Source organism: Gadus macrocephalus, chromosome 4, assembly GCF_031168955.1.
Source record: "Gadus macrocephalus chromosome 4, ASM3116895v1".
NCBI lineage: Eukaryota > Metazoa > Chordata > Actinopteri > Gadiformes > Gadidae > Gadus > Gadus macrocephalus.
Window position 1 is genome coordinate 21,113,423 of NC_082385.1, and position 13,293 is coordinate 21,126,715.

Below are 13,293 nucleotides of genomic sequence, written 5' to 3' on the forward strand. Positions count from 1 at the left end.
GGATGTCCGATATTGGCTTTTTTGCCGATATCCGATATGCGATATTGTCCAACTCAAAATTTTCGATTCCGATATCAGCCGATACCGACGTCGATATTTGGGTTATTTTTCCTCAAACCTAATTTAGGTAACATTACATATCTCCTGTTGTGGAATTAACACAACATGCTTAATGTTATTGTGATGCCCCACTGGATGCATTCTTGAATGCAACAAGGCTTTCCAAATGTTAACATCTACTTAATTTAAGGGAAAAGTGCCATGTTTATTTTTATTTTTTTAATGGTCTCAGACAACAGTTTGGATTACACTCTCCCTGAGATAATCTTGACAATGCCCACAACAAATAGGGCAAACTTGACTTCACAAATGATAAAACATTGTACCTGAACAACTGTGTGTTGTGCAACATAGCAGTATGTTTCTTTAACTAAAACTCAATAACCTTAATTGAATAAATGCACAAATATGAGTCAATTACAATGTGCACTGTACTGCACAATTTTGAAAACATTTATTTGAGCTATAAAAAAATAAATATATATATATATATATATATCGGTTTTAAGGCAAAAAAAATCCGATACCGATATTGACCGATATTACATTTTTATGCTAATATCGGGCCGATAATATCGGTGGGCCGATAATATCGGACATCTCTAGCTAAAACACACAACAATCAGTACAGTCTGGTAGTGTTTAGGGTGTTTGGTTAGATTAAGATGATAGGTTCTGGGTTCCATCCTATCAAAATGTCCACACACACACACACAAAGACAGAGAGCAGGGTTAAGCAGGAGCCCCCACTGACACAGGGAGGACACTCTGCTGCACACTGAAGCGGTCTGCGGAGGCTCATTAACATTGGCATCAGCAGGTCTCCACCCCTCAGACCACCTCCCCCCACTGAAGGCCCCCCCTCGCCAGGACTTTTTGGTGTTTCTCTTTCCAAATGGCAAGGGAGGACGCCATTGGAGGTGTTCTGCACACACACACACACACACACAGGAGTGGATGCATTTGCTTAGCCAGCAGATGTTTGGATCCTGCTATGCCGGAGTCAATATTGAACCGGTCCTGGTGACGACCTTGCCAAAGAACACAGGGTTGTTGCCGGCAGTCGGTAGGGAGAGGCGACGACACATTAGGGAGAGGTAGGGAGAGGACCAGACAGTGCTGTCTGCACTATTGTGAGGACCAGAGCTGGTGATGTTAAATAATCCCAAAGTGTCAATACCTAGCAGGCCCAGTGCAGTGCCAAAGTGCGAAGCAGTACATCATTGGTGTTGGCACCCTCTACTTCAACGAGCCAAGTTCATGTCCCCCGCCCCTCAGAACGCCGCCTGACGCCCACGACTCCGACAGCAGAACAAGGGGTGAGACATAGAGAAAAGCCACGAGAAGGGGAACTCTCAAAGTCAAATAATAAGTCAGCCCGATCCGGGGTCCAGCAGGGCGGAGATCAAACAGGCGGCTGTCTCAGCTCATAGTGGACCCCGAGCCTCTATAAAGATAAAGACAAAAGTCTGCCTAGCCATCCAACGGCTTCTCTCGGGGGCACAGATCCACCAAGCTCAAGGACTTCAGACCGACTGCGTCGGTGGGGGGCTGACTGGCCTGACTGTTTTTGATGAGCCTGTCAAAGAGTCCCGGCGCTGCCCTCCAGACCCTGAGGATGGCTGGGGTGTGCTGTTAGCATACCAAGTGCCTTTAATCACATGGGCCGCACGCTAGTGGTTAGTTTCAGGTGAATTATTCATCTGGAGACACGGCCTTCAATCAAGAAGCCGACACTGAACACCGGGAAGGCTGTACTGTACACCGTGGCGCTTGCTGAGGCCGATCAATATTAATACCCTGTACGGGGTCCTTGCTATTGAATAACACAACAGAAGCCAAAGCTGGACGAACAACAGCTTGATAATGTGTCTGGCCTGTGTGCTTGACTGTTAAGTAAGGCAGCAAGTAGATTTGGGACGAAATAAAACAATAACAGCACCCATCGAAGCCATTTGAAGAAGGCAATGGGTGTTACAATGGATTTACCACAGTCGGTATTAACTGGGCACACAGCAAATACACAATTGTTATGTGATGGTCGTAGAAGTTGTGTTGTTAAATCCAATGACAACCCTTTGAGAAGATCACAAACTAGGATTACTTTCAATTATTTGAATTTTTTTTCTGTGACCGCTTGACTTGACGAACCAACATGTAGCCCTAATGACACGTTTTGTTTGTTTGAGACGAGGGCTTTATGAGGCTACAGTAATACCAAAAAAACGAAAACAGAACTACCGTGCTTAAAAATAACGTGAATGGGCAATTGGGGAACTAATTTTTTTATATAAAAACTTTAAAATGGTTAAGAAATTATCAAAACAATATTTTTGTTTAAAGTTATACCCCTCCTAGATTCACAGAACGAGCCAACTTAGGTGGGTTTGGTCAACCTTGGTTTATGTTGGGTAGACCCGGTCCTAAACGTATAGAAAGCCATTACCAGACCAAGGAAAACAATGAGAGTGTACACATTTAACCACACAAAGGCACACAAACACACTCGCTAATGTGTTTCCCCTTTTTCTGTTCCTGTGGCTTGTTCTTTGACAAAGCATTTTGTGGCTTACCTTTCCCGTTTAAAGCACTTAATTGCACTCTCGACAATACTCCAAGCCCTAGCCAGTGGAAGCGGTTTGAAAAAAGGCGAAGTGCTGAAAGATATTTCTTTCTACACACATAATCTTTCATGATTAATAAATTACTTACTGTAATTAGGGCTGAGATGCATAGCACGTTGGAACACAAGGTAATGTCTCCGCTACACGCGAGGCTAACAGAATTAGATAAAATAGCCTGTTTTGGCCTCATCTTGTCCACTTGGCTGGGGACCAGGTACTCCATGTTCCCCGTGAACTCAGATGTATGGCGCCGCAAAAAGACAAATGGACCAATCCTAAAGGAGGATAAATGACCCTGACCACACTCACAAGGTAAGGTAAAATTCTGTCCCCCAAGGTAGGCCTGATGGATCACCATGTTGTATGATTTCAGCCATCCAAGTACCAGAAGATGAGGGATTGTTTTAAGGGGATTTGACTGCCATTGTGACTATGGGGTCAAACAAGCAAATGCATATGTCAAATAATAATAAATGCACAACAGAAGACGGAAACAATGCTGTAGATACGATTTAAGAAATTGATTTGAGTGTCATTTGTTTCAAATGTCATCCATCATCCATAATAGTGAGTGAAATGCTGTGAAGGGATATCTGTGCTGCCTCTGTATGAGACTTGTAGACGTTAGTCTGCTCCCAGCTCATTTATGATAGATTGATTTGTTTGTTTCAACATTGCAAATCTGCTTTTTCCTTCTCTTTTACAACAAATCATACCTGCAGCAGCTTTAATCTCATTCTTTGGCTCGCGTTGACACCACTTGCCTCTCAAGCACAACACAACCAACATGTCTAAATGGGTTATCCGACCACAGTGGTATGGCGACACATTAGTGCCATAATTCACTAACGTGATAAAAGATGCATTCGGGCGTATTATATTATTCCACACGTGTAGATATTAACTGCGAGCGCGCAAATGATCTCTGTGTGCGCAAAACAGCCTCTCGCGCGCGCAAATTACCACAGCGCGCGCAAAACAGCCTCTCGCGCGTGCAAATTACCTCAGCTCGCGCAAAACCTCTCGCGAAAGATGTTTTTACGCTCTCGCTCAAATTTAATTTTGGCACTATGGGGGAGGGAACCATGGCAGGGCGGGCTTTCCTATGATTGGCCGTTTCTGATGCGCGATATTTGATTGACAGCCCTCCTCAGCCCTCCTCTCATTCAATTCGGAATTGTACAGTAAATGGCTGAAACGATAGTTACGTATTGTAACTCCAGATTCTATGAGTATAGGCGCAGCCTATACTCATAGAATCGGCCATAGAAGTGTCGGCCTCATTGTCCTTTAAATAGCTGAAGAAAAGCTGTTTATTGGGAGCAGAATGTCCGCCGGCGCCCGACTATATCTGCGAAATGCGGACGTCGTTGAGGCACGCCGCACGCGGACGTAATTGAGGCCCACGCTGTTGGTGGTCGGGGATTACAAAATGTTCAGTGCTACGGCTCACGCCTAGGGATAACCCAATAGCGATAGCCTTAAAAGGCTGCGCCTTTACTCATAGAATCTAGAGTTACAATAAGTAACTATCGTTTCAGCCATTTACTGTACAATTCAGAATTGAATCAGAGGAGGGCTGAGGAGGGCTGTCAATCAAATATCGCGCATCAGAAACGGCCAATCATAGGAAAGCCCTGCCTTGGTTCCCTCCCCATAGTGCCAAAATTAAATTTGAGCGAGAGCGTAAAAACATCTTTCGCGAGAGGTTTTGCGCGCGCTGAGGTAATTTGCGCGCGCGAGAGGCTGTTTTGCGCGCGCTGAGGTAATTTGCGCGTGCGAGAGGCTGTTTTGCTCGCGCAGAGATCATTTGCGCGCTCGCAGTTAATATCTACGCGTGTGGAATTATATAATACGCCCGAATGCATCTTTTATCACATTAGTGAATTATGGCACTAATGTGTCGCCATACAGTGGAGGCATAAAAGTATGAGTGCCACAACAGGGGAGCCCCGATCGGCAACACGTACTAATAATTAAGGCTGAAGGGACTGGAAGAGAAGGACCAGCTCACGACACACTGAGACGAAGGAAACCCAGAGTCACCAGACACAAAAGACCACAGGTCACACAGCGGAAGGCAAAGCCCCGGTGTGTTCAGCCCTCTGCCAACATGGGCCCTGCACTTGTTTTCACCGCGATATAATCTAACCCCGCTGCTCTTCAAATGGACTTCCAGGGTCTCTTCTGGGAAAGAAGTAGCCTTATTCAGCACACAAAGAGCCCTTTCAGGTGTGTGGGTGTGGGGGGGTGTGGCCGAGGCTCCGGGTCGCTCTGGCCCCGGATCGTTTCTTTAAAGAAAGAAGTGCGGACCGGCAAGAGGGATAGCGTTTCACTGCTTTGTCCGGCCGGGGGGGAAAGGTCAGTACCCGGGGGGAAAGGCTCGCTGCCATCCTGCAGGAACACGAACCCACCTTACACCACAACCACCCTCCGCCAGCTCCTCATCACAACTACACAATCACAAGCCTTTATTCACCAGGCATCAAGCTCACTGTGTGGAGGGAGGGAGAGAAGGACAGTTGAGTGTGACCAGGAGTGTGACGGATAGAGTATTTTCTTGTTGCTCTTGTCCCACGTTTAAGACAAAGTGAAATTGCTTTCACCTTTTCCCGATCTATTATTAAGCAGCATTCTCCGAAGCGAGGGTTAAAGCGAATCAGTTTTTACCAGGTGGATTGCATTGTGTGTCTTTTGTCCATTCATTGAGCAGGTCATTGAGTAGGTCCCTTTAACCATAGACATGCTATTAAGGAGCAGCGAGAGCGTGAGTGGGCATCGAGCTCAAGGATACCTCAGGTCAAGCTTTGGACATTGGGAATCTAACCAAGAACCTTCTAGAATACTTCCGGAATATGACGTTATTTCCATAGAAAACAGGTAATGAGCACAGAATGAATAATTTAATGTAATTTCTGTTTGAAGTATGCTGTAAGGACTTGTATGTTTGTTTCCCAGCCTTGCAGAATATACCTTAATCAATAACAACAGACCAGAGGAGAGATGATGTGAGCGCTCTTCTTCAACATTCAATAATGAACTGCAGTGACTTCTGTGAAACAGGAACTGGCATGGATATTGGTTTAGAGGGCAACACTGCTGAGCTGCTTGTGTGCCTGAGCTTTCACATTCCCACTGGCCAGCATTGACTTCCAACTCTGACGCAGCACCTAGCAAAACATATTACGGATCATTCAGCACAGTTTTGGAAGGGTCCCACTGACTGGGGGTAGACTGTGTATTCTTTTGTATTCATGGATTAGGCTACTGGTATTATAGTATGAATACAGTGAGCCTGTATCTGGTTTAGATCACTGTTGAACTCTAAATGCATCTTAGAGCAGTAATGCCTCAAACCCCTACCTCCTAATTGGTTTCAAAGTATCTCTTGACATTTATGTTTGGGTTCGTTTCCCAGCCTTTGGGTTCTCGGTTCGGTTCCCATCAACCTGTTGGCATCTTTGAGAAATTATTCCTAAATCCCCTCGCTGCTCATTGATTAATACTATATTTTCAAAACGACTCAAAATAAACATGGGACCAGACCCAAGTTGATGGGACTGGACCCGAGCCTTAAGACTTACGGAACATGGTGTTGAACTGCTGCGGGTTCAGATTCCACTTTCCCCAGGGAGTCTTGTGGCCCTTGGACTGGGCGTAGTGGGCGTGGTTAAACTCTGGCTCCGTGCCGAAGGAATCCAGCACCCGTAACATGCACCTGTCACACACACACACACACACACACACACACACACACACCAGAGTGAACATGACATCATTGGAATTTGTTCATAGTGTTCTTAAGTCGTTTGCAGATTAGCTCTCCACACATGAATAGACTGTTGTTTACCCTTAAGCAATTCGTTTTAAATTGATATCGTAGGTGTTACGGCATCACAGGGTATACGGGTTAAACATTCTACCCACAATTCAAACCAACCATCTAATCTACTCTATTATCTCTTCGTAATCACATTCTGTCAGATGGCAGTGAGAATTATGCACGTGTGTGTGAGTGTGGGAGAGGGGTGCCGGGTGTTGTAAAGGGAATTAGGGAAAATGTTCTGCTGAGTAGTCATTTAGTTAAGAAAAGATAATAGTTTATTGACTCAGGCGGGAACTCGGCAGTGAATATAGATGGATATGGTCAATACAGAGCAGGGGATGAGGGGGGGGGGGGGGGGGGAGACATCTTGCTGGACAATTCCGAACAAGAGTAGGGTAAGGATATGGGGGGTGGGAGCAGTTGATGAGAAGTTTGTCAGAGACGAGCAGTTTGTCGAAATAATCAATGGAAAAAGGAAACAAAGTTGACTTCAGTGAGGCAGACTTGGCGGGCGGTAGGTGAATCATCCCTTCAGCCAAGAAGGTGGAGGGGGGCGTTGTGCAAAGTGGCTCCCTGTCTTGTTCGAACAGGTAGAGGCCAAGAACCACCTGCTGCCAAAGTAACAGCCAACCCCCAGACCCAAAAAAAATGTTTTTTGCGATCCAACGATACATCCTAAGTTACTGTTTCTGTAACAAATTCCTGTTTCATGGCGAGTAAAGTCGCTGAGGCCGACTTCAGGAGGACCTGATATGAAGCCATCATCACACAACGGCTCAGTTTCTATCGCTGAACTGCTATCCCCGGTGCACAGCTCAGACATCAACACTTCAGAGAGTGGAGAACAAACCGGATCACAGAGCAGTGTGTTCAACACGACAGGAGGAATTAAAGGGGACATATTATGAAAACAGCACTTTTCCTGGGATTTGGGGTGTCGTTGTGGGTAAATGGTGCCAGTTCAGCTCCCGGAGTACACCGCCGGAGCTGCCGGACTGCGGCCGGATGACTTCAACGGCAGCCGGACTGTAGTCCGGCAGCTTCGGCACAGGAAGCTCGGAGGCAGTCCGGCAGCTCAGCTCCCGGAGTACAATCTCTTTCTTCTCCATGTCGCGGTTCATGGACTTCAGAGAGTCAATGCCAAAGTTCCATCCCCCCAATTCTTCTCAACCATGGGCGAGATATCCCCCACAACGAGTCTTTACTTGTGGAAGTACCAGAGACGTCAGACAGTCTTTATTATTCTTAATATCATCCGAGGCGCACATAGCATATTATATAAGTACCCATACATAATATTATTATGTTAAATTATATTATATAGATATAGAGCTCCAGGAGTCAGCAAACAGCAACAATCCCTGCTCCTCCATGCTGTGGTTCAGTCTGACAGCTCATTGGTCAATGGGCAGCAGCTCATTTGCATCAACGCTACAGACACCAGAAACAGCGCATTCTGAAGGGACTGAAACAGAGGGGAATAGCGATATTTATTTTCCTAAAAGCTATTTCCAGCAAACAGCTTCAAAAACATGTTTTCTGGAAGTCAAATGCTATGTTTACTTGTTGGGAAAAACATCATAATATGTCTCCTTTAAAGAGAGGTTGACGGCGACACGCAAAGCAGGAGAAAGGTTGCAATAAAGAGGACGTCAGCAGAAGAACCAGGGCTCCAGACTGCGACCAAAATTTGAGATATGCGAGTCGTGCATGTGCGACCAGTACATTTGCCCCCTTCTTTTTACACGTTAAACGTGGAAGGGGCGCGTCAATGAATCCAGAATCTTTAGTAGGCCAATGAGTGTAAGAAGGATATGAAATGTCAGTGGCTAATGTGTCGAGGGGGAGGGTCCTAGAGATTATCGACCGCGCGTAAACGTCTGTGCGAAGGAGAAAGATTTCACAACCTGCTACGTGCGTTTACAATGAGCAAGCAAACTATTGACTCGTTCTTCCGACCTTCGGCTAGTGTGCCAGTTCAAGTCAGTCCTGCACGGGTCTTATTTTACAAACCCCGCACCCGCCCGTACCCGCAATACTTAGCCCGACCAGACCCGCTATAAATTGATACCGACACCCGACCCGCACCCGATGGAGAATTAGAAACATTAGATGGATATTACACTATCTGGTGTTTGGCTTGATGCTATAGATTTTTGTGCAAAAAAAGCACATCATCCACTGTTGACGGTTTTAGTTGACTCCTCGGCTCCTGATTAACATATTCAGCACAAGTGAATTCTCGCTCGCAATCGCAAAACCCACGCCCGACCCGCGCTTTTCAGGCGTCCGACCCGACTCGTTTGACCATCGTTTCACCAGTGCAGGAATCTGCTTCAGGTTCCATAAAGGGCTTTTCACACGGGAGGCGTTTGTCAGGCCTGATAATGCATTCTCAATGGAGAGGCGAGCGCCAGAGAAGAGGCTCAGCGTCCTGACAAGCGGGCGCACTCCCGTGAAACTGTCCCTTCAGTACTACTTGTCGAACGCATGCATGCGCAAACCTGGAAACCGTTGGGATGGATGAGAATCACAATAAAATGTGACACTGAATTTGAAACGGCACATTGTAATTTCTATTATCAAAATAGTTATTAGTAATACTGGGAAAATTTGTAGAAATGTGAATATTTGGTTGGCATGTTGATTAACGGTGTGTGCCCCTCAAATTTCTGGTTGCGCCCCTGAAATTTTCAGTTAGGGGCCACAGTGCTCCTAGTAAAATAAGTTAGTCTGGAGCCCTGCCAAGACAAAACGAGAACCAGAGAGAAACCAACACGAGGGACCAGAAGAGACAAAGGCAGAAGGGAGAAGGATTTGAGTAGGCACACTGAGAACGGAGGGGGGGAAGACGGCCCGACCATAAAGATCAATACAGCGAGTATCGCTAGAAGCACTGACGGTGACTTCCTCATATGCCTGGCTGTTTCTTCAGCTCCTCTGGGCGCCCATGTTCCCGCCCCGCTGGACAACAGTGCGTCACGAACTGCGGTTCCTGCTACGTGAGGGCTTTTGATCATTTTGAGGTGCAGAAAGCAGTGTGATAAATCGACCCTAGTGAGTACTTCACACAGAGGACTTATTTTTCCTCTTCCCTCACTCCGGAAAACCAATAGCTGACAAAAGGCCATTTATTCCTGCACATTGTGCTGCGTCGTATAGCACGCACCAGGCTGGCCTGGACATAAATCCACTGCTGTTGTGATTCCTGAGGACATTTATTTCCCGTCTGCCTTTTTGAGAGTACAGAGAAAAATGGGACCCAGAGGACGACGTCAAGCAGGGCCTGACAGCGTGAGATTCAGACTCAGAGCTGTCAGGGGGAAGATTCCCCATCAGGGACAGAGGCAGCGAACCAAAGAGACACACGCGTTGAAGAGGAGGGCCGTGGGGAGGCTGAGACAGGGGCGAAGGAGAGGCGGAACAGAGAGCGAAGGGAGGAGAAATAAAAGAGTGCCCAGGCCATCAGTTGACCGGGGACATTGAGGTTCGCCCCAACAACCTTTCAGCTGAACAAATATTTCATAATGATTATCTCGGTGCAATAGTTCTACATGAGTGACTTCTTTTTTTCTCAGCTTTTGGAGTTTAGTATTCTCGCCACACCTGTTGCACATTGAGTAATGAGTGTGAACAGGTTAAACCAGCCATCAGTACACACACACACTCAGATCTCCTGCATGGAAACATACATACAATAAACCGGATTGAACTTCACCACCCTGCGACCTGTTTGGAGGAGCCCAGTTAAAGTCACCTAGGTGGAGCGGGGCAGCCACATAGGTGGCGTATATCTCAGACCTTTTTACAATGGGTAATCGACTAACTGCTACAACTTTAGATCAAGTTCATTCATACGCTGCCAAATCTCTGCCCTACACAACCTCTGCTCTATCACTTGGACTCTCGGTCCAGATGAACTGAGTGTAGACAGGGGTTGGGTTCCTGTTTTCTATCCACGTTTTACGAAGCCATTGTTAAGCTTCACGCCTATACACACCTTGGTATGTCAGGGTCATGTCTACAGAGTCCTGTGTGTCCCCAATACGTCGGTCAGGGTTCCTGCAGGGTTTATTTCCCGCTTCAATGCACGTGGCAAAGTCATTAAAAGGAGAACATCGAATCAAAAGAATAAAGCCTTCAATGGCCGAATCATCAAACCACAAATTAAGAAATAGAGGAAGAGGCTTGAGCCTTCAAGAGGAATCACCATCAAAGAGAAGAAATAGAAGGCTACATTAAACACAAAGATAAAAACGGTGCAGTGTTTTCCTTCAGGGGCCACGCGGAGGAAGACGGCCGTCGGCACAAAGCCACGGGCCGACAGGAGGAGCCGTTAGCAGCCTCAGCACATCGTCACTCTACCGCTGGTACTGTTAGCTTGAGTAAAAACAACAACCACAACAACACATCCGCCTGCACAGGTTAGAGCGTGGAAACGTCCATCTGCAGTCGGCTGGAGGCCTGCGGCAAGACAGGAGACGGCGATGTCGCTGGCAGTGGAGGAAGAAAGGGTAAACGCCTGGGCCTATGGAGCGCCAGGTTCACCTCTTTATTCATAGCGCCACACAAACAATGTCCTCCCCGTGACGGCTCTGTGCTTTGGTCTGAAGCGTCAAGAGTGTGATTGGTCATACCTCAGAGTTAGTTTTATATGCTAGGGAAGCTACTCTGAGGCAAAGAGTTGGGAGGTAATAAAGGATGACAACAGAGGGCCAGACCCAAGACAGACCGGGTGACCCAGGTCATAGCCAGGGTCAGATGGCCAGACCCAAGACAGACCGAGTGACCCAGGTCATAGGCAGGGTCAGAGGGTCAGACCCAAGACAGACGAGTGACCATGGTCACAGGGTCAGAGGCCCTGCCATGGACTCCAACTCTGAGGAATAAGCAGGGTCAAGGTTATGGTTATGGTCGCCTTCTTTGGTCGATCGCTGAGGATGTGTTACTCTCTGGATGTTGTTTGGACGAAGCGTTGAAGCGAGCAGAAGTACAATCTAGAATATTCTCTCAGGTAGACACTCCAAAGGGAAGCGGGAGATCACTATTTTTTTCTGACATGGCTTTGGTGAGCCGTGCTATTATTAAACTCATGTCAAGACACCAAATTGGCAGAACAACCAATATATGAAACATCAAACACTTGAAGTTTACTTCTGGTGGAAGGTGAAATTGATGTTTCAAAAGCACTATACAACAGGGACCATAGATCACGTCTCCCAGCTCCTTCTTCCCCTACTACTGAACTTCACAGCTCAAACACAGAAAAGAAAGAACCTTATTGATCATTTACACAAAGCTGCCCCTTCCAGACTGGAAACTAGGTCACAAAAGTGTGCGCGTGTGTGTGGGCACGTGTGTGCATATGTAGTATTGCAAGATCAAAGGGCATTGACCAACATGATATCAAACCACCGTTTTCTTCATCTTAAGTTTGTTTTGTTAGTGAAACAGCAAATATCTTATTAATGCATACAATAGCACTCATTGGGTGACTACTTTATCTTGGTTTAATGTATCATGGAAAAATGACTTTGTGACATGCGTTTTTTCACATTTGATATATCATACGTGCTATACAAAATTATTATTATTACTAGTATAATGTGATTTAATAAAGCGAAAATACAAATACATGACACAAGATGTATCGATAGATATATATACATTTTTTTAATTTTTTATTGCCTTTTGTCATCATACACCATATATCTAATATAAACCAGTATAATATGATCACTCACTGGTCGTGATGATAAATTATGTATCCGATATAAACCAGTATAATATGTTGATGATGATAGATCTAATATAAACCAGTATAATATGATGATGATTCATCTAATATAAACCAGTATACTCACTGGTAGTGCACCCAGGAGGGCCCCAGGGTCTTTTTGAACTGTGTGAGCCCCACGATGTCGATGTAGATGAGCTCCACAACCTTGTCCCCCTGGGTGGGGCAGCTGGACTTGTTCCCCATCACACGGCGCATGATCCTGGGGGTGTGGCGCAGGCGGGTAGGGGGTAGGGGCGGAAGAACCATAAACATTTACATTTACATTTAGAAGACGCTTTTATCCAAAGCAACCTACAATAAGTACATTTGTCAGAAGAAAGAGAAACAACAATATCGCTGTCGGTACAGTAAGGATGTTCATAGAACCAAGTGCCAAGCAACAACAATTGCTAGGTAAACCCATTCCCCGTATACAACAAAGATAGCTAGGACTACAAAATGGCAAGTACTATAACTAAGTACGACACACAATAAGTGCGTCCATTAAGTGCCAGGACGTAAAACATACATTAAGTGCATACGTTTAAGAGCCAGGACGTACAACATAAAATAAGGGTGTACATAAAGTGCCAGGACGTACAACATACAATAAGTGCGTAGGAGGGGTGGGAGGGGTGGTGAACTCTGAACAGGTCAGTCTTTAGTCTTTTGCGGAATCTGGTGAGCGACCCTGCGTTCCTGACAATGGCAGGATTTTGAGTCTTTAGGAGGAAGACACGTCTAGTGGAGTGGTGGTTCGGGAGATATGGTTCTGTCCCACATATTGTTTCCTTGTTTTCTAGTTCTTGTATGGCCTTGGTATAGTATTTGGGTTAAGGTAGAAGTAGTTTGGGCTTACAATGGTGACGCTACAAACATAAGAATTTGAATACATTTTGGGGTTTTACGAGACGGTATTAGATATGCATGACCAAGTAAAAGTCTGATCTACAATAATCTGGGAATAGATTTAGTCATTTAGACGGCAATTTTATCCAAAGCGT

At 45.8% G+C, this 13,293-nt stretch overlaps 1 protein-coding gene across 2 annotated transcripts in view; it reads right to left on the reverse strand.

Annotated features, from left to right (window-relative positions):
• Positions 1-13,293, reverse strand: part of mgat5 (alpha-1,6-mannosylglycoprotein 6-beta-N-acetylglucosaminyltransferase) — a 136,918-nt gene that overhangs the window by 44,065 nt on the left and 79,560 nt on the right. For both annotated transcript variants that reach the window (XM_060048883.1, XM_060048884.1), the window contains exons 9-10: positions 12,375-12,509; positions 6,269-6,402 (exon numbers count right to left, since the gene is read on the reverse strand). In XM_060048883.1, the coding sequence (XP_059904866.1) occupies positions 6,269-6,402; positions 12,375-12,509 (269 nt within the window). The remainder of the gene's footprint in view (positions 1-6,268; positions 6,403-12,374; positions 12,510-13,293) is intronic.